Here is a 21,185-nt window from a genome sequence, read left to right as displayed (position 1 = left end):
TCATTAACAGGGCCAAGTTTGACAGAAATGCCACATTTAAGAGAAGCTTACAAAACAGAAACACCATTGCACAAACCACTCTTTTCTGTTTTTCTTCCTCACCTGCTCCCTTCTCCCCTCCCCTAAGAGTAACTTTCAAAACATCCAATCAAATGTAACATATGTATTTAAGATGATCTGCAGTATTTCTTGCACTGACATCAGTTGGTTTTTGGAGGGGACTATGCTATGAACTGGTTTCAAATGACTTATCACTGGGGAAGCCCTGATAAGGAGGAGCCAACACAGATGCTCACTGTTGCCTCATCTCTAGGGAATCTAGCAGCACCTGCCAGAACCTTGCTTCTCATCTTTCACCAGCGTCCCAGTGTTCATAGGTAACATGCATCCTTAAGTCACCTGAGCACAATGGTCATTGGTCCAATCTAAATGCATAAGCAATGTAATTGTTGTATTAAGATTCTTAACTTACGGATAACTTTCAAACTCTACCATCAGATGACATCGGGCACGTTCAGGGTGGTATGGCCGCAGGCCAAATTCTACCATCAAAAATATTAAAGTTACTAAGTGCTCTTAGTAAAGACATGCTATGCTATTTTATATCATACATCTTTCAGAGGAAGTTTCCTTTTCTCCAGCCTTCCAAATAGCATTTAGAAGATACTCCAATGAGGGGGTTTTACTGTAAGTTGAGGGATAAGTTGTAGGAAAGAATATTTTTTAGGCACATCTCTGAAAGCAATCAGGGAGAAAAACCAGAAAACAACAACACTGTCCAAAGTGAATCAAGTGAAAATACTAACTGTCCTAAGTTTTAAAATATTAAGCACAAAATATAAGCAACATATTATAATTTTATTAGATTTTTCGATTTTACTGGCTGTTTGGACTCAGCCAGGGCCTTAGTAACCTATTACTTTAATATCTTTGGGTGTCACAGTACACTAACATGAAATCTGATTAGGTGGCACAAGACTAGTCAACCTGTCAACAGAGAGTAACCATTAACATCCCAGCTGTGGCCATTTGATCCATTTATAATAATTCTATCACAAATGTAAAGATAGTCAGTATTATGTGAGGGTCCTCTGCTGCTGCTGTGCAAGTTATTATTCAAGAAAACTCTACCAGACCAGGCCTAACTAATGATAGATACCAGCTGATGCCATTTTTACAGATAAGTCAAAACTCTGCCTTATATTTAGAATGAGGAAGGTAAGCACGTTTACAAAGAATTATTTTCTCTTCTGGGTCCCTATCCACACAACCCCACATACATTCCCTCCTCAATCTCCTCCATGTGTCCCATTATCTACCTGTCTAATACCCTGCTATGACCCGTGGGTACGCTCCAAGTAAAAGTGGTACTGAGGGTTTTGCTCAGTGCAGGGAAAGCAAGTAGATGTGTGGACAAAGTGACAAACGGATGGCAAAAGGAAACATTCTAAAATCTTTCTATTTAATAGAACATTTTTCCTGACACCTCTCAGGATGGAAACAGAGCTTGGTGCAAAGACCTTCAATCTGATGCTTAAATGACTAAGGCAGTTTACTGACTTATCCCCACCCTCAACAGATTTTCCTAAAAATCAGTGGGACAATCCAGGAGGAAGTACATGTATCCCTTTTCAAATGGGGGCAACGTGACTCCTCCCAGAAGGCCCATTAACAACACTGGCTCCTAAAGCAGGAGCCTCCCCCGCCAGCCATTTCGGAACAGGTAACTACATATGCACACCTTAGAACCTGTCAGATCTCTTGAATCTGATATCTCAGGAGCATTCAGTCCACTTCCACTTCAGTGCGGGTCAGTGATGTCTGGTGGCCGCAGTCAGGGTTCTATCCTTTGATAACAGCAATTGGTCTCAGTTTAATGGTCTTCTTGCTGATTCCAGCATCATGGCAGGTGTTCACCACATCGGTCACATTTTTATAGGACTCAGGTGCCTGCAGGGGAGGAGTTAAAACATTGTAAAAATCTACTTAAAGTGGAATCTTTAAAGCATTAATCCTTACTTGTAATTAAAGAAATGCACATTCAAACAATACAGAGGGTTTTTTTTTCCCTATCGAATAAGCAAGATTTACGAAATGATTAAGCTCAGTGTTGGTAAGGGAGTAGTGAGATAAACACTCTCATCCTGTTTTATATTTTTTCCGTATTTCTCAAAATTTCCCCAGAGAACATATATCACTTGTATAAGTAGAAAAGCAGTAAATGTAATTGAATAAAACAAATACACCAATACTCAACTAGAAGGAAATGAACAAATCATCTTGTTAGTGGTAACTGACTTTGGATGGTTGAGTTATTGGCGATTTAGAATTTTTTTCATTATGTATTTCTGCAGTTGTCACAATTCCTGGAATAACTAAGCCAAATGGTACTTATTCAGCATTTCTTATACCCAGGCCATGATTTTTAGCCTCAGAACTTTTGCATGTGCTGTTCCTGTGGCTTAAAATGTAGGCCCATCTTTGCATGTTCAAATGCTACATATTCTTGATGGTTGAGTTCTAAGCATATGATTTCAGTGCAAGTTTTCCTGATCACCTTTTCTCCTACCCTCCCCAGATAGGGTTCACTTTCTTTGAATTTCCAATTAGGTTTCATCTGCCAAGATAAATTTGGATTTATCTCCCTTGAATCACAGTTGTGCAGTAAGATGCACTCTTCTGCTTAACTACGAGATCCTTGGGGAGAAAATCCATGTCTGACCCTTCATTGAGTCTTTCTACAGCAACCAGTATATATTGGAGACAAATAAATGCTAATAAAATAAGTGAAAAAAAATTCCTGGAATGAACACGTATTATCCTCACAATAAGGGAAAGTTATTAAATTCATATGTATATAACCAGTACTATATATGTACATATATGTATGTGTGTGTGTATATACACACACATGTATATATATATACATATATACACACACACACATACACATACCCAATTTATTTCTGTGAGTTTCTAGTAGAGCTCCCCCTTCCTTCCTACCCACGCTCACTGTCTTGCCACCACTAGAACAAATCTCATCACACACATCTATTATCTCCATTCATGTCAACACAGCAAGCTTAGGCTGCTCAGACTTATTCCCACGGGGCTCTCTACAAACCCCCTTCTAGCCCATCTCGCATTCCCTTCCAATTTCTGAAATGTTTCCATGGTGGCCTCTGGCACTCCTTCCACTGAGTCAAAGGCAAAGAACTTCTTCCCTTCTTTAAACAATCTCTTCACCTCCTGTTCTTCCAGAAACATGGCTCTTCCCTGAGGACATTACCTCTGCTTCCAACTTTCTGAAGTGTCAGCTGTTTTCTCTCCCAAACGGGGTCATGTCATTAGGTTGAGAAATGGGACAGGTGTCCTTGCTCTCCCCAGTTCCTTCCAGATCATTCTCTCTCCTTCCTCCCACTGTCGAATCTTGCAGTCATCATTTATACCACCTACTACACATCTGGCTGCAATTATCTGCTGGAGTCTGAATCCCCATTGCTACTTGACGATTTCTAGCTCCTGGTTCACTGTCATTCTCTCCTGCTATATTTTCTGAATGATTTTAATATCCAGGAAGAGGATCCTTCCAGTACCTTGGCCTCCTAGTTCCTCGATTTCTGCTCCTTCAATGCTTCCCTCAGCCATTCACTTCCAGAGTCATACCCTAGAACTTGCCATTACCAGTGATTACAACTCCTCCACAGGCTCCATTTCCAGCATCCCAGACTGGTGATCACAGCTGAGGTTTTCAGCACACTCACCCTTGTACTCCACCTTCAGCAATTCTTTAACCCCATGAGACTTACAATCCCTTTGCAACACCCTCAATAACCTTGTTTCCTTTTCACTGTTTCTCTTAGGTGATGATTTCATACCTTCTGCAACCTCACTCTCAGTTCATGACCCTACTTCCTATTACACTGAAAAAAAAAAAAACAGAAACAATCAGAATAGAATCTCCATAAACTCTCTCCATATCTTCCTTGACTATCTGCATCCATACCTTGTCTCCTTTTATTAAGGATGAATTAGCAGACCTCCTACCAAAGACCAAGCCCACCAGATTCCATCTCCGTTCATCTACTCAAGGACACTGCTCGAGGAATTCCGCCCCCCTTTCCCGCATCATCAATACCTCTTCTGGTTTCCTCTCAACAGCACACAAACAAATCAGTTAGCTCATGTTACTCTTCTGCTCAAAATTCTCCAAAGTCTTCCCCTCATCTAACTCAGAGTAAGAGCAAAAATCCTTTCGTAAAGGAAAAAACAAGGATCCACGTGATCTGGTGCCCCTACCTCTCTAGCCCCATCTCCCTCTTGCATGCTCTACGCGCGCTGGCCTCCATGCTGTTTCTTGAACATTCAAGCATAATCTGGCCTCAGGGTTTCTGCACTTGTCATTCTCCCTGCCTGGACAGCTTACCCCTAGATACTGACATGGCCTGTTCCCTCACTCCCCATAGGTCTTCACTCAAACACTAACCTCACTGCATGCTATTTAAAACTGCATCCACTCCTAGTCTCTCCCTATCTACCTACACATTTTACTTTGCAGCACCTACTATCATTTTACACACTATACATCTTACTATTTGATAAGTTTCACTGAAAAGGATTTATGTTTGTTTTGTTCACTGCAGTATCCCTAGCACCAGAACAGTACTTAACTATGGTGGCTATTTAATAAGTACTAACTAGATGAGTGAAAAAAATCATATATAAAATGTGCAAGTAAAAAAAATCCAAATAGTAACAGTGGTTATCTCTGGTTGATGAAATTCTAGATGTTTTCTGTTTTCCTCTTTGTATTTTCCAAAACTTAATTAAAATTGGGTGAAAAATTATTAGTTATTAAAAAGTAATATTATACTTTATCATACTCTTTAACTTAGTAATTTTGCTTTTGGGGTTTCACTCTAATTACTAAAACATGGAGAAAAGTTTCATGCATGAAGACACACATTACAACTTAACTTAGAGAAGAAAAGATTTGGAAACTACTTAAATGTTCACGATGGGCAGAAACTTAGCATATCTGGCAATCATTAAAAGGTGACACTTACAAATAATATAATAATGTGCAAAATTAGAAAAAAACTATAAAGTGTAAACTATGATTATAACTAGTTCAAAAAATGGCAATAAGCATCTTAAGAAAGGAGATAATTGTGTTAGGGAACTGAGTTTCTAGATGACTATTTTTCTTTTCTCTTAAACTTTTAAAAGGAGTTACGGTGCTTCTAATTTAAATATGTACATATGTGTACGTATACATACAAGTCATTTAGACAAAATCTTTGCTCCCTTTTAAATCAAACAAAACCGTTTCCTCAAACATTTCCCCCCCGCCTTCTCACAGTTGTATTCAAATTTAAACCTATGTATGCAGCTGTGCAAGAGAAAGGTGAAAATGAGTCAGCTCAAACTATTTTTAAAGTTTGATACGTAGACATGAGATTATACACGAAAGGTAAATTCTTATGGACTTGCCTCGTAATTGATCTCCAAACAAAAGAGAAGATGATAAACTGTAACTGAGGTTATTTTTTAAAAAACAATTTCTACTAGCAATACTAAAAATTACTATCATTGTGCACTGGCATAAATTATAAACAGTTTTATCATTAAAATTTCACTTACCTCTTCCATAACCAACTTGGGTGAGGCAACACGGATTGCAATTCCCATATCTGCCAATTTGTCTAGGACATCCTGGAAATCTAAATTACGTCTTGATTTTGCTCGGGACAGTGCACGGCCCTAGATTGGGAAAGAAATTAACTTCACTTATAAACTCTGAGCTCCAATTTATGTCTAATCCAAGCAATTATTTAATCCCTTAGGATTGTATGGTTTTTCTTTGACTTCTTTTTAAACTAAAAAAAGAATTAAGAAACAATCTTTTTCTATCTTATCAACCTTATAATGTGCCTTTTGTTATAAGCTTCATCATATCCTTTTGGAAAACAAATTGCATCTACATTAGTTTTGTGTTCCTAATTACTATTAATGATCAATTCAATATAAATAAATATACTGATTTTAAATTGTAAACACTGTATGTATCATCACAAAAATTTTGTGTTCTTTGTGATTTAAAACTGTTTCTCAATCTTAGCAGTTACTGACATTTTGGATGAGGTAACTGTTGTAGGGACTGTCCTGTGCACTGTAAGATGGTCAGCAGCATCCTTGGCCTCTACCCACTAGATGCCAGTAGCAAAACCCTCTACCCTACTGTGACAATAAAAAAATGCCCCCAGACATTGCTAATGTGTGTGTGGGGGATGGTTTTGATGGCTGGGTTAAAATTAGGAGTTGGGAGGCAGCAAGAAATGAGAAGGTATGAGAGGAAAAAGTAGGGTTAATATACTTGTGAGGGTTTTCCTGCTGAGAAGGTATCCTAGACAATTTCTATTTTCTACGCAATCACTAGCTAAGCACTCTGACGGCTTAGAATAGTGACTGGTGAACTGGTCTGCAGGCCAACCCTGGCCTACCATCTATTTTTGTAGATAAAGTTTTACTGGCATACAGCAATGCCCATTTGTTTATGTATTATCTATGGCTGCTTTTTCACTACAACGGCACAATGGAATAGCTGCTACAGAGATCCTATGGCCCCCAAGCCTAAAAGATTTACTGTCTGATGCTTTACAGAAAAAAAGTCTACCAACTCCTGGCTTAGAGGAGGCAACATGTTGAAATAGGTGTGCAGTCAACACATGGGTCCTGATTTGCAAAACAGGGCATATCCTCCAAATCCTGAGTGGACTCACCCAGTAAGGAGCAAATTATGATAGTGACTAGCTCCATGAATCACTGAGATAAACTGTGACGCTAATTTGCATAGGATAAAGTTGTATCAGTTATGCTAGTGTGACAATTCCTTAGCCTGGATTTTGTGGACTTGCAGAGTTGAGGAACAGTCTCTGGCCCTACAATGACCCCAGTAAGGTCAAGATACTAGGCAACCTCAGTTAGTTCACCAGACAGTATATATATTATGGGAATAAATTCAGGTAAAAGACAAGACAGACCCAAACCTCAACTTTGTTAATGATCAACCAAGTATGTTTGCCTGTCAAAATACAAAACAATAATTACAGTGAAGAGAGCATTTCTCAGTAAGTTGCTGTTTTTGTAACTTACCGCTCCATGACAGGTTGTTCCAAAGGTCTCAGTCATGCCCTGCTCAGTGCCAGTAAGAACGTAGCTACAGGTTCCCATGGTGCCACCAATGAGCACTGGTTGTCCAGTGAGCTGAGGATGTACAAATCAAACATGTTAAAATTCAGAAATGCATGAACTTAAAAATTTATGCCTGAGGTTTAAATTCCCTCTTGCATTGGAGGATTGTGGGAGAAACCCAGACTTCTAAATGCACGCTCTCACAACTTTATTAAGACATTATTTTTTGATAATTGAGAGGGGAAGGAAAATGTGAGGACCAGGAAGGCACCAGAAGACAGACTAAAGGTAAGAGCAAAGCAAAACTCAAATGTGTACTTTTAGGAAGAGCCACTCTGAGCAAGGCCCCTGCCCTCTCAGGCTTGTCTGCTCATCTGTGAAATGGCAGTAGGCTAAATCCATCACAGCCAGACACCAAAAGGAGAAGAGGAATGAAACAGACCGAGTTTAATCTTAGTCCCATCTTCTAATCATTTAAAGGCCTTACGAAAATAATCTTAATGTATCTTAATGGATCAGAATATTCTCCGTGCAGCACTCCATGCAAACACAGATAATGGGCAGAGTCATTACTTCAGAGACGACTGGAAATCACTGTTCTTGTGGATGACAGATTATTTTCTTTTCACAATTGCTGCTTTCCTGTTTAAATTTATCCATATTTAGAACTGTCTAAATCATGCCCCCACTGCTTAAAACCACAAACGGCTTAGTACGTACTTGGTAATCAACAGCAATGAGGGGATGGTGAGGAGGGAAAGCACGGGTAGACCCCTTCCTGTGTACTAAAAGAGTCCGTTCCTTTCCGTCCACCACATGCTGTTCTACTTTGGCAATATTGTGAGAAACATCATAGATCACATGCAGGTCCAAGTCATCAGGGGTTGTGTTGAAGACCTTGGCAAAAGCCTAAGAAAAAAAGCTTACATTAATAGCAGCCAGAACTGGCTCTTCAGAACTTTACTGATTTTGGCTAGTCTGTTCCTGAAGGGAGTGAGGGACTTAAAAGCTCAAAAACAGCAGTATTATCAATCCTCATGTAAAGGACAAAAACTTTCTTTAGACCCCATAGCAAATTCCACTCCATAAATTACAACTTTGGTTGAAAAGCTGCTGGGCTATTCTTGTTCCTACTCTCCAGAGTTGCTTCTTCTTCTGCATTCTGAATCTTGGTGAACGGCACTTCTGTCCTCTCCACTGCTCAAGACAAATTCTAGGAATAATTTTGGCTTCTCTTCTCCCCTCCCTGTCCCCTACTCCTGATACCCTGCTGATTTAGTTTAAGGAGACACCAGAAGCTTGGACACTTCGCCAATATTTTGAATATTTATTACATACATTTCCAAAACCAAGCTTTATAGGCTCTGATTTGACTACATTATGTTTTAAAGCGCTTAACTTCATGGGAACAGAAGAGCAACTTCAACTGTACCTGGCGGGTTAAGAAGGTCATGGAAGAGCGGTTGACCCAGGCATAGTTCCCAGCTGCTGCCATTCCCTTCAGGTAGTCCTGACCCTCTGGGGAAGCAATTCGAGCACAAGCCAACTGACGGTCATTGACTATAATCTTGTCTCTCTTCATGGCTTTTTCCATAGCCACCAGTGCGTCTGGAAGAAGAGAGTAAGTTCAAACCAGCCAGCTTTCCCTTTATAACTCAGATTTATTGCAGAAAGGTAGGCTACATTCAAATCCATTCTAGAAAAAAACAAGTAAAATATAACTTCCCCTTTACAGTATTTCTGAGTTCATCTGTATTTACTGAGAATACTCTGTGAGAGCTGTGTGACACAAGCTATGCAGGCTCCAAAGAGAGTATCTGCCCTCCAGGAACCTGTACGGGGAGTGAGAGGTGTACAGAAATAGCAACAACATGGTCTTAGTTACTCCTTTCCTGGCATGTGGCTCAATGGGAACAGAAGTAGTAAGTTCATTTTATTACCATCATGGTTTTAAAAAGTATCTTTGGTGACTTAACCTAAAAGAACTGGAGACAGGTTGCTAGATCTTCTGTAGGAAAATCAAATCCATGATAAAGTGTAGAGAAATACTCAGTAGAAAGTTCCGAAATACTAGTCAATGCTCCATATATTTGCTAGACTAGAAATTCTAACAGGCCAGGTTGGCACAAATTATGAGATTCCCCCAAAATGAAATATATATACAAGAATGAACTGTAATTGCAATTTAAAGTTTACGATAACTTTCATGTGCTCATTATAACTTTTCATATATTCATAAATCCTTTCACACATCTACAAATAGTCCAAAGTAACCTTTCTACTACTTCCCTTCCTCCTGCTTTTGTTCATGCTGTCTTTTGGTCATGAATGTCCTATGGGTGTGATTGTCCAAACTGCAAATGTTATTTATGTGCCCATGAAGTCATCTCCAAAATCTTTTCCCTAAACCCTTTATTTTGTCCATTCTATAGGATTTTAACAGTTACCACCTTGTCTTTACTTTTTCTTTTTAATGAACATGACATCTCTCTCATGAGACAATTTGAGGGCAGAGTCCCTGCTTTATCATCACTGAATCCAGTGTAACATCTAATTTTGCAGTACAGCTATCCAAGACATATTTGCACATACCATAATCTCTACAATTTAAGGTCTTTATTGCCCTTTCTTAGCCAGATAGTAAGAGTAATCTGCAGAGTAAACATAATAACTGGAACCTCTGACAACACCATATGAAATAATTATTATTCCCATTTTTTTCAGACAAGGAAGTTAAGGACCAATGAAGTTAATTTGTTAAAAGTCACATTGTTCGGGGAACCAGGAGAACTACATGGTACAGTTCCAGAGCTTCTCCTTTAAATCTATATAGTTCCCATAAAATGTATGTTTTAACATCAAGCCAAAAATCAAGCCCAGAACATACCTGTGGCTACTTGGTGGCCCAAGCCTCTGCTTCCACTATGGATCATCACACACACCTGTCCCTTATGGTCGATGCCCATTTTCTTAGCTGCGTACTCATTGAAAATCTCATCCACAACCTGGATTTCTGCATAATGGTTGCCTGCTCCTAGGGTCCCCAACTGCAAATGCGAAATTAATAAAATAGATTTTACTCCAGTTAAAAAAACATTTAAAAAGTAAAAAAGTAAAAACAACCAAAAAAACCCACACACAAATAGTGTTTTATTAAAAAAAATTTCTAAGCCTTAGAAATGCTTCATTCATTTACACTAATATTCCATATAATTAAAATAATGTAGAGCAGTTTCTGAAGTTTATTATATCATTATCTGCTTCAAGTACAACATATTAAAAGCTTCATAAGCCAAAACTCAGACCATCAAATAGCTCAAAGGACAATTTAAACATCATGGAGGGAAGGGTCAAGTTTTGGGATGAACTCTGATGAATACTGACTCTTACACAAGGTTCAAGTTCAAATGATTTTTGAAATATCTATGAGTTCATTGACACCTACCACTATCCATCATTGAAAAAACATACCCCATAACTAGAGCTAATAGATGATTTAGGGACCCAGAGAATGGCAGAGCTGGAAGAGTCTTTAGAGTTTGTCTAATTATAACTATCTCAATTTTCAGATGAAAAAATAAGACCTATTCAGGCGAAAGAAGCTTGCCCAAGGTCACAGTGATTAGTGGCAAAGCCATCACAATTAGCTGTAAATTTCAAATATCTGGTATATTTTTACCTCATGAACACTATGAACTGACAAGGTATTTGTTTTCATCTCAGATGCCAGAAAACTTTCAGCCAAATCTGTAGATTGTCAAAATATGTACATATGCAATTTTGGCATATATTTTAATAAGCCTTATAATCATAACTCATTTCCCTCCCATCCACTTCTAATTCATATCTTGTTTTATTTTATGAACATCTGCAAGCTCCTGATAGCTTTTTAAAAGAGTAAGAATGAAGCATAAACAAATTTGTGCTGTTTTTGATGTACTTTGAAAAAACCTGGGGATACATCTGGCACATGGAAGACACATTCCCCCCTGCCCCAACAAAAACAAAACATGAAAAATATGAACATGTTTCCCATCCAAAGTTTGTGTTACCTGGGGAAGGCCTCGTTTTTTGGCCCTGGCAGAGACCTTGTTGGGGTCAGCTTGCAGCATCCTTCCATACTCCTCACAGTGCTCCTTGTCTTCAGCCCAGGCATAACCTTCCCTTAGGGACCAGTCCACACCCATCTCCAAGGCCTCCTCCAAGTCTCTGAGTAACAAGGTGCACGTCATTTCACAGCCAAAGATTAAAACCTAAGGATGACCACATCTCAAAGGACAGAGGAAAGCACTACATCTACTGACTATTGTCTGTGTATCACATATCATGCTAGATACAGATCATGCTCTCAGCAACTCTAGTTTTTCGAAGAAAGCAGTTACAAAAATAACTGCAATATAAAACAAAAAATGCCATATCAATAATAATTTTAGTTCTTGACATTATACAGCCCCTCATAACTTTCAAATCTTATTTACAACAGATTTGCCTCTCTGATCCTGAATTCTATGAGGTAGTGATTAAGCAGTCACAGAAAATTTATAACCATAATCAAATGTCATTACCTGCCACTAACTTTACCAAAGCCACACTAACTTTTCATAAGTTATTATAATATATATTATCATATATAATATATATGCTAATTATAATATATATCATAATGTATATATTATTATAATATATAATATATAGTAACTTATGAAAGTTACAATTAATAAATAAAGCTATCTTCAGTGTTCTCAGACAACACAGGTTAAATTTTAAGGTCTATTCCCACCTTCACAGAAGTATTGTGTAGCTTTATCGCACCTGCATTTTGAAGCTTAGGTACATACACATTAAGTACCTAGAAGGAAAAAGCTCTGATTCTCACCTAAGGTCCAGCCCTCTTCCAAAACACTATGAGATTACAATGATCAATGTGCCCTCCTTACTACAACTTATTTCAAACATTACTTATTAGGACAAAATTCTTATCTAAAATATATGTAAAGATGCTTGGAATTTATTTAGATGTTCCGGGTATGCTTTTCAAAGTGGGACTGCATGTCAGGGACCACATAAAATCCCAGAATAAGCATCTTCCAAATGTATCAATTTTACTCCAACTTATTTTTTTTTTTGTAAAGAGGAGTTATAGAATAACAGGTAATAGCTAAAAATATTTTAATATTAATGTCTGTACATGTTTGAATAGAATGCAAAATTCACATGAACCTTAAACAGTAAATATTAAAGATACATACTTCTTAAGTACACCCTTCTGCAAAGTGTAAGGTGCACAGCTTTACGTGAGCTATGACACAGTGCAACAACGGCCATCTAAAAGGCAGTTACGTTGTAGACTTACACTTAATTCTCTACTTTGGAAGTACATGACATCTTATGTAAAGAACATATTCAGTGCTATCATTCAAAAAGGAAGGTCATTGATAAATACTGGTTCACTAAAAAGGGCAGTGGGGTCAGAATACAGCCTCTGAAGCCAAAGGATCTTTGGTTTGAATCCTGACTTTACTTACTAGCTTATTTACTATTATCTCTTTAAACTTGTTCCTTTATTGTAAATTAGGGACATTAGGGTTATTATCTAGACAAAATGATACATATACACTACAGCACAGTGCCCTGCATATAGGAAGTGCTCAGTAAACATGAGTGTAAATTACTCTATTATAAATTCTACTATATGTCAAAGGCTGTCATGATAAACAGGAGTTGACTAATGTGTCTAATAAATGTTCTGGACCTCATGCTTAAAAAAAAAATTCATTATCACTTCTGAAAAGTGACTGAACAATGCCCATCTCCTAAGCATCCTGCGTTGGAAATGGATGTGAAGGTTATGTGGTTATTATTTCCCTCACTCCATTTATTGGAAACTTTTGCTCTTACTTGGCATTCATTGGGATGACACCTTTTGACCCCACCCCAACAGGAATGTGGTCAAACATAGCTTGGGCAAGTTGCTCCTTCACAGGCTGGACATCACTTTCATCTAAATTGGTTCTTAGCAAGCGGACACCACAGTTGATGTCAAATCCGACACCACCTATAAAACAGAGAAAAATTAGCCAAATGTTAGCAAGACCAGGCAGTTGGGCATTGTTACCTGTGGTTTCCCACCATTAATATAGGGTTTAAAAGACAGCCATTCTTTTAAAGATAATTATGTTTTAAAGTAGCCAACAAGGCTGCTCTCCCTTCTGAAACAGACTGCATCCTATCTATGGGATGTGTATCTTTCTAAATAAACTTGCTTTCACTTAAAAAAGTAGCCAACAAAGTGTTTCTCTGTGGGTAAAGTCTGATGACACCAAAACAATTTAAATAACTTACATACTGAAGGCACTCCGTGGGCCAGGGAGGCAGTAATGAACAAGTAACATCTGGACCAGAGACCAAAATGTGAATGATGTGCTTCTCTTTTCTTGATCACTCTTGTCAGGGGTTTATGAATTCTACTAGTCTTTTGAAAGAACCAACTTTTGGCTTTGTTGATCCTTTCCACTGTATATTGTCTCATTAATTTTGCTCTTAATTATTTCCATCTTCCTACCTTTTCTGGGCTTAATTCGTTGTTCTTTTTCTAACTTTTTGAGATGGATGTTTAGATCATTGATATTACAGCCTTTCTTCTTTTCTTATTTGTGCATTGAAGGCTAAATATTTCTATCCAAGTATGGCATTAACAGTAACACATTTTTAGACAGGTATTTTTAAATTAACATCAGTTAAAATTATCTTATAGCTCCCATCATGATTTTTTGACCCATGGGTTAAATGTATATTGCTTAATTTATAAACATGTTTTTTTCCTGGTTATTATTGTTGTTGTTAATGACTTCTAACCTAATTCCACTGTGACAGGATACTATCCTCTATATAGGTGTGGTCCAGAGATCCTTTCAGATCTATAAGATTAATTGTATAAGAATGCTAAGACATTTTTAGCCTTTTAAACTTACTTTCTCTAGTGTACAGTGAAGTTTTCCAAAGGCTACATGCTATGTGATAACATGTTTGCTCTGATGGATAATGAAACATGTACTTGCGTATTATTGTTTTAAAAATTTCTGAGTTTTAATTTCTAATAAGGCAAACATTGATCATAAAAGCCTTTGAGATCAACCCTCAATAGCTTTTAAGAACATAAAGGGGTCTTGACGTCAGAATTGAGAATTGCTCTCTACGATTTCAATTCTTTGAAATTTGAGACCTGCCTCATGGCTCAGCACATGGTCAAATTTCATGAACATTCTGTGTGTACTTGAAAAACAGAAAGTGTATTCTACAGTTCTTGGATGCACTGCAATGTGAGTGCACATACAACCACACATGTGTATAAGAGGTCAAGGTGTCGAGTTTGCTAACTGGATTGTTCAAATTATCTGTATCCTTACTGATTGAAATCTGCCATTACCTCCAGATAAAAACAGTTCTAATAAACGCTGGGCTCATGTATGTCTGTTTTCCCTCTGGATCTTGGCCTCACAAATTTTTACTGTTTCAACTGATATGTTTTTGGTTTTTTGTTTTGTTTTAAAAATTTCACACAGCCTTTCTCATTATTCTTGGCAGAGGACTGGTCTGAAATGACTTTGTCTGCCACTGCGGAAGGCAAAACTCTCAAGATATTTTAAACTTTTTTTTGTTTTTCTTCTTCCATATTCTGAAAACAAAGATATAACTTCTGGTGTGAAATACTTTTCAGTGAAAACACTCCACAGCAGAAGAGAAGTGTACAACCAGAAGTAAATAATGATGATACTGAGAGCAAACACTTACCAAGTACCCCTATGTGCCTAGTTCTAAGTATATTAAGTATATAATGTATTATATTATATATAATATATTAAGCACATAAGTATATGTACACTGTTCTAAGTATAATAACACAGCTTATCTCACTTAATTCTCACAATAATGCTATGTGGTAACATTATTAGCTCCAGTTTGCTCCAGAGGTAGCTGAAACACAAAAAAGAAACCTAATTTGCCAGGGAAGTGTTTCAGTTTGTTTTGCAGCAAATGTCTGAACGGTACCTGGCATATAGTAGGAGCTCAAATAATTTTCAATAAATATATGCTTTACTTGATATTTTTATAGCCTCTGAGTGTCTACCATTAATTCTCTCAGCAAATGAGGGAAAAAAAATGATAGAGGATGATGAGGCTGACATACATACACAAAAAGCAGCTGTGCTCTATTTCAGAAAGGCTATGATTCAGAGAGAAGCTACACATCTGACAGCAGACACACACAGTGACCTTACCTGGGGATACCACTGCTTCGGGGTCATTCATATCAAAGGCTGCCATATTCCCAATAGCAAACCCATAGCCTGAATGGACATCAGGAAGCCCAATGGATCGCTGAAAGAGAATTAGAAAATGATATACAGCTTTCTCAAACTGGCACTCTGGTTGCCTAATGGATCTGATACTAACACTCAAATAGGCTGGGGGCTGAAGCCTTTAACAAATTAAGATTTTGTTTTTATGAAATCTTCTCTATTGGTGGAAATCAGGTGCAAAAACTCCTAATCATAAAGCTAAACATAGTGAGAAAAGCCTTTAAATAAAGTCTGACCATTAACTAAGAAAATTGAAAACAAAAAAGCCTCAGTACAACGTGATACAGGAGGAACACATACTAACTTTAATATATTATTACATTTTAAAGATGATCTTTAGACACTGACAAATTGTGGTTGTGTCAGGTTGACAAGAGTTTAAGTACCCAATCTACACAGGGTCTTAGTGTTTAAACAACCATAGACAAAGTAATCCATTTGATGGTATGAAAACTGTACACTTTCTGTATCTGGGGCCTAGAAAAGGATCCTGACCCAGGAATAACGGAGGCCAATCATGGTAAGGATATAAACAGTCACCTAGACTCTGAAATATCCAAGCTATGTCTTTTCATTTCTTCTTCCAAGTACCCAGGATATCAGCTGGCATAAAGACCTCAAAAAAAGTCTGTTAAATAGATTTAATGTCTACCTCTAATGGTGGAATCTGAATGTTAGACTGCGGTGGAGGCCTCACGTGTACCATTCAGTGCTAACCCTGTTACCACAACAACCCTCTTTTTCCAGTCATGTTCAGAACAGCTATACTGTCCTCCCTCCCTCCCCTCAGTTTTAACTCTTAAACTTTTTCTATTCTTTCTCAATCACCCTCTGGAATGGGGCCACAGTGAAACCTTCAATGGTGGTACACTGATCCAGGAACAATGTGTACTACAATAAGAAACAAGAAAATAAAATCTTCAAAGATTCTCAAACACATGGATTCCAGCCAAAGGCAACTAGAAACTGAGATGTTACCTGGACTCAATTATTTCTTTTAAATCCCATGGTTATTTCTAGATATTTGAAGGTCGCTGTCTGAATGACCACTATCAGTTAGGTACGGCTATTCATCCATTTAACAAACTTTCAGACTAAAAAAAACTGTAAGTGATTGAAGCTCTGAACATGGACTCACATGAACAATTCCAGGCAGGGCTGCCACATTGCCAATTTGTTTCATGGCTGGTAGGAAGCCACCAACACCTGAAGACAAAATTTCAATATTAGCAAAGTGGACACAATTGATTTTTAGTGAAGTATATTCATAATTTTCTAGATCGTGTTAAATAAAGGATAGAGGTTAGGACTACCAAAACAACAAAGCACAAAAGGGTGCTTGAGATGAAGTGGGAAAGAAGGCAGCATATACACAGAAAGGCAGTGAGAGCAACAGACTAACTACAAATGTGCTGTTAGTGCTCTGCGCATACCATGAGAGGGGTGCTTGCAAATACTGTACTGGGAGATATAAAACATAATTATTACACCTTGTGTTGTCAATATAAAAAAAGCATTCTTTCAACAGTTCATATTACTTATCAGAAAGAATAAATACTGGTTTTATACTAAGCGACAAAGATGGGCAATGTGGAAGAGCTGGAGAAACTGGATTGAGAGTCAGGGGATGTGGGGTTCTAGTCTCAGCTGTTACTTGGTTGCATGTCATTTTAGACAAGTCAGCATATCCTGGTAGGGAGGGGAGTGGGATTTAATTTGTTGACCTAAAAAGTTAAAGGGTTGTGCTGAACACTGGAATTTGACACAACATTGTAAAATGATTATAAATCAATAAAAAATGTTAAAAAAAAAAGTTAAAGGGTTAAAACCAGATTTTTATTCCACCATCACCATTAGAATGTATCAGAGTTTTATACATTTATCTCTAAACTTCTCCATAGTTCTGCAAAAAATAGGTGTAATATACTCTCTTTAATAGATGAGAAAACTGAAGTTCAATGAGGCTAGTCAGTATTGACTTTGTAATCAGACACTCTTGGATCTTCATCCTGGTTTTGTCACTGAGAAGCTGTGCAACATTAGACAAATTAAAATGACTCAATCTCTTTGAGCCTTGACTTACACACCTGTAAAATGGAGATATATTCCTCTTACAAGTTACTGTAAGCATTACACGAGATAATCTATGTAATGTAGCTGACACATAGTAAGTGCACAACAAATGGTAGCTCTTTTTATTATTGTCTAAGGTTAGACGCAAAACCAACCAGGTACACACAGCTCCAGAAGCTTTCTACAAGGCCAAGTGGTTAACAATATGATCATAAATAATTAACAGGTTTTTGGTCTCATTTCAAATGTTGATTATTCCTTGACAATATTTTTGTAATTTTAAATTATAATTATTTGAATTACCATTTTTCAGTCCATAGGGTAGACAGACACAACTTGCACTGCCACATGTAAAACTCTAATCTACTTACCACCACCTCGACATGCATTCCTTAATTCTTCAAACATTAATTTTTCCAGAGCATCATTCACGTAGAAAACTCCTTCAACCTGGCAGAAAAGAAAAAGAAAAATTATGTCTGAGCACATGTACCTGATATAAAATAAACACTGTATGCAATATTTATTTTCCTTTACTCTTTATAAAACACCTTCATGCTACCTTAAACAAGCAGAAAAGTTCCTATCAAAAATTACAAGATGTTCCCATCTTTAAATATATCTTAAAAAATGTGTTTTGCAATGTTCACAAATCATTTTATTCTTCTACTTTCAAAGCCATATTTAAGAGCTCAATAGGTAAAATATTTTTGGGGTGTGTGATAAAAAAAAGTCTTCCAACAATGCTCTCACTAAGGCCAAAGGTCTCAGTATTCTTGTACTTCTAAAATACCAGTAGGTTTTGGGGGGAGGGTACAGCTCAGTGGTAGAGTGCATGCTTAGCACACATAAGTTCCTGGGTTCAATCCCAGTTACCTCCATTAAAAAAAAATTAAAATAACAGTAGGTTTTGAAAAAAATAAATGAATCAAAATCTCAAGATCTAAACATAAAAATGCACTCATCTGACTAAAGTGTACTTTTGCTGTGTCTGAGACAACAGCACACTACACTTCACTGTGTCCTATGCTGATTTACAAATCTGTACTTAGGTAAACAGTGAGTAAAAAAATTTTTAACAGGTAGCTATATGGCTGTGTGCTTAGTTTTATAATACACATAACTTTAAGAGGATAAAAAAACTTGATAATAGAGGCACACAAGAGGCAATGAAAGGTACAATTACGTAACACCAAAGGCCAGAACATTTTCATCAGAGACCAAATACTATGTAGGATCGGCCTAGCAATGAAGAACCAAAGACTGGTCATCTGGACAAGGTCACTTATTTATCAGAAAGATGACATCTGCTTTTTACCACTCCATGAATAACACCACCAGTTGATGGAAAGCGTCTTCAACACAATTTTTGAAAGGGCCACAAATATTAATTCACCATTTATTGAGCACTTATTATGGGCCAGGCAACATGCTGGGCAGCAGGGGAGACACAGAGAAGAAGCAAGATCTTGCTTTTGAAAAGCTTCCAGTCTAGGATGCAGCCCAGACTAGAAAATGTAGAGTGCAATAAGGCAAGTGCTGTAACAGAAGTGCTATGGAAGAATCTGAGGAAGAAGGGGTGTAACAGTCTAGGAAAGTGGGGCAGTCGGGGAGTGCCTTCAGTTTGTTCACTTTTTGTGAACACTATTTGTGCTGGCTCTTTAAAGGCAAGAGACATTACTGGAGCAGCAACACATTTAAGAGCTGAATGCAAAGATGGGAGAGAAGTGCTTTTAAGGAACAAAGAGGAATTTTTTTTTAGCACAGTACATGGGTCTTACAGGGGAATGCAGATTAAGTAACAGATATATGAGCACTATAAATGTGAAATTCACTGATCTTATGAACATGGGAATACAACTCAAGCCTAGCACCAAAGTCAGTAACTTTTTAAGAGCCATATCAAGATTTCAACTCTCCATTCACAAAGGAGAGGTGGTAGTAAAGTGTTCAAATAGTTAAACCAGAACTGTCTAGCAATATCAGACTTGCTCCTATGCAGAATTAGCAGTACGGGCAACAAAAGTTAAGCCAGAATTGCTGCAAGATCATGACAGTGTGAGTTACAGTCCTCTCAGGATGATCATATGCTTTTTATTTTCTACTCTTTCATTCAGGGAACCAGATTCCATAAACATAAAATGGCCAAATAAAAAAACAGCAAAAGGTAGCTTTACGACTATGGGCTTTTTTCGCTTTCAGTGTCTAGCTTTGCTCACAGGGGACACTCAACAAATTTTAATATTGAGTAAAAGGGTGGGGCAGTGATCAGGAACTTTTACCAAGACACAAGATTACAAACCTTCAGTACATTTGCAGGGCATCTTAAGGGATGTCAAAATCTATCTAACAATGTATGCATCAAAATCTCACAAATGTCTTCTTTCCTCGCTTTAATGGAAGATAGTGAGCACAAATGGCAAGGAAGCCCAAGAGATACAGTGAGCCCAGGCTTTCAAACTCTCTGGTACTGAGCTCCCAAGTCTCCATTGGGAATACATCATCCTGTCAGAGAAAAAAGAAGGGAACTGGGCCTTAAGTCTTAGTTGAGTAGAGGAAGCTGTGTAACTGACTGATCTTCAAGGCCCTTCTGCAAAGTGCATACTGAAAACAAACCCTGCCCTATGAACTTTCCTTGTTGCCAAAAAAAAAAACCCACCGTTTTATTAAAAACCGACGTGTCAATTAAAAAAAACAACAACATGGAGCAGTGAACGCTAAAAACTTAGTTCAGCGACTACAGGTCCGTGAACGTTACATAAATGACCAGCATGACTCAGAGGAACGGAGCTCAGTCCCAGCAACTCTACCTCGGACTGGATGTGCCACCTAGAAAAAGACCACTAACGTCCCTAAGGCTTAGGAATGTAACACATCTCACGGTGCGTTTATGAGACTTATATGAGAAAACACTTTGCAAAGGCCAATTCCATATTTACTTGGATTCCCTAGACTTGCTCCGCTTTGCGTGTTCTCACGGTTCAGGACCGCTCCAGCGGGGAGAAGCGGCGGGTAGGGGTTAGCCATCTCCGGAGGCGGGAGGGGCAGTGGGGTGAGAGTTGAGGGATGAAAGAAACTCTACTCGGGGCAGGGCGGGGTAGACCCCAGCGAAAAAGGAGTCAGGAGGGGTCTGAGGAAGCCCGGCCAGGCACAGCCGGGTGAGGAGGGAGGCGCCGCGGGCCTCAGCCAGGAAGGCCCCGACACCGTCCCACTCCCCCGCCTCACCTGCATGTTGGGCACGAAGCCCTTCTTGATTCTCCAGCAGTTTTTATTGATCTTTTCCAAGAACTGCAGCTCATCGTTATAACTGCGACTCATGGCGGTGACAACGGTGGCGAAGACTCCCGGCTTCGCTTAGAAGAGCCGCTGCCGCGTTGTCCCGCTGACTGAAACTCCGCCTTCCAGAATTCAACGCGCAGGCGCGACCGGCTTCGCGGCAGGGCGGGCGACGGGAAGAACCGAGGCTCAAAACTCATTGCACAAATCGCTTTTTTTCTTTTGTTTTCTTTTCTTTTTTCTTTATGGCGTTAAGATAGACTGCCTCTAGTGTTTACATTT

The 21,185-nt window shown here is 38.3% G+C and overlaps 1 protein-coding gene across 1 annotated transcript; it reads right to left on the bottom strand.

Moving 5' to 3' along the window:
• Positions 1-1,441: 1,441 nt before the first annotated feature.
• Positions 1,442-21,034, bottom strand: RTCB (RNA 2',3'-cyclic phosphate and 5'-OH ligase). Its single transcript, XM_006205860.3, has 12 exons — positions 20,853-21,034; positions 17,999-18,077; positions 16,693-16,760; positions 15,474-15,573; positions 13,093-13,249; positions 11,247-11,403; positions 10,082-10,241; positions 8,627-8,802; positions 7,915-8,103; positions 7,156-7,266; positions 5,644-5,763; positions 1,442-1,950 (listed from the first exon to the last, which is right to left on the bottom strand). Exons 1-12 carry the CDS (start codon positions 20,943-20,945, stop codon positions 1,843-1,845), a joined length of 1,518 nt encoding a protein of 505 aa, XP_006205922.1. The 5' UTR covers positions 20,946-21,034; the 3' UTR covers positions 1,442-1,842.
• Between the last annotated feature and the right edge of the window lie 151 nt (positions 21,035-21,185).

This window comes from Vicugna pacos, chromosome 12 (assembly GCF_048564905.1).
Source record: "Vicugna pacos chromosome 12, VicPac4, whole genome shotgun sequence".
In the NCBI taxonomy this organism is placed as follows: domain Eukaryota; kingdom Metazoa; phylum Chordata; class Mammalia; order Artiodactyla; family Camelidae; genus Vicugna; species Vicugna pacos.
The sequence above is the reverse complement of the archived record's forward strand: the minus strand, read 5'-3'. Positions and strand labels throughout refer to the sequence as shown.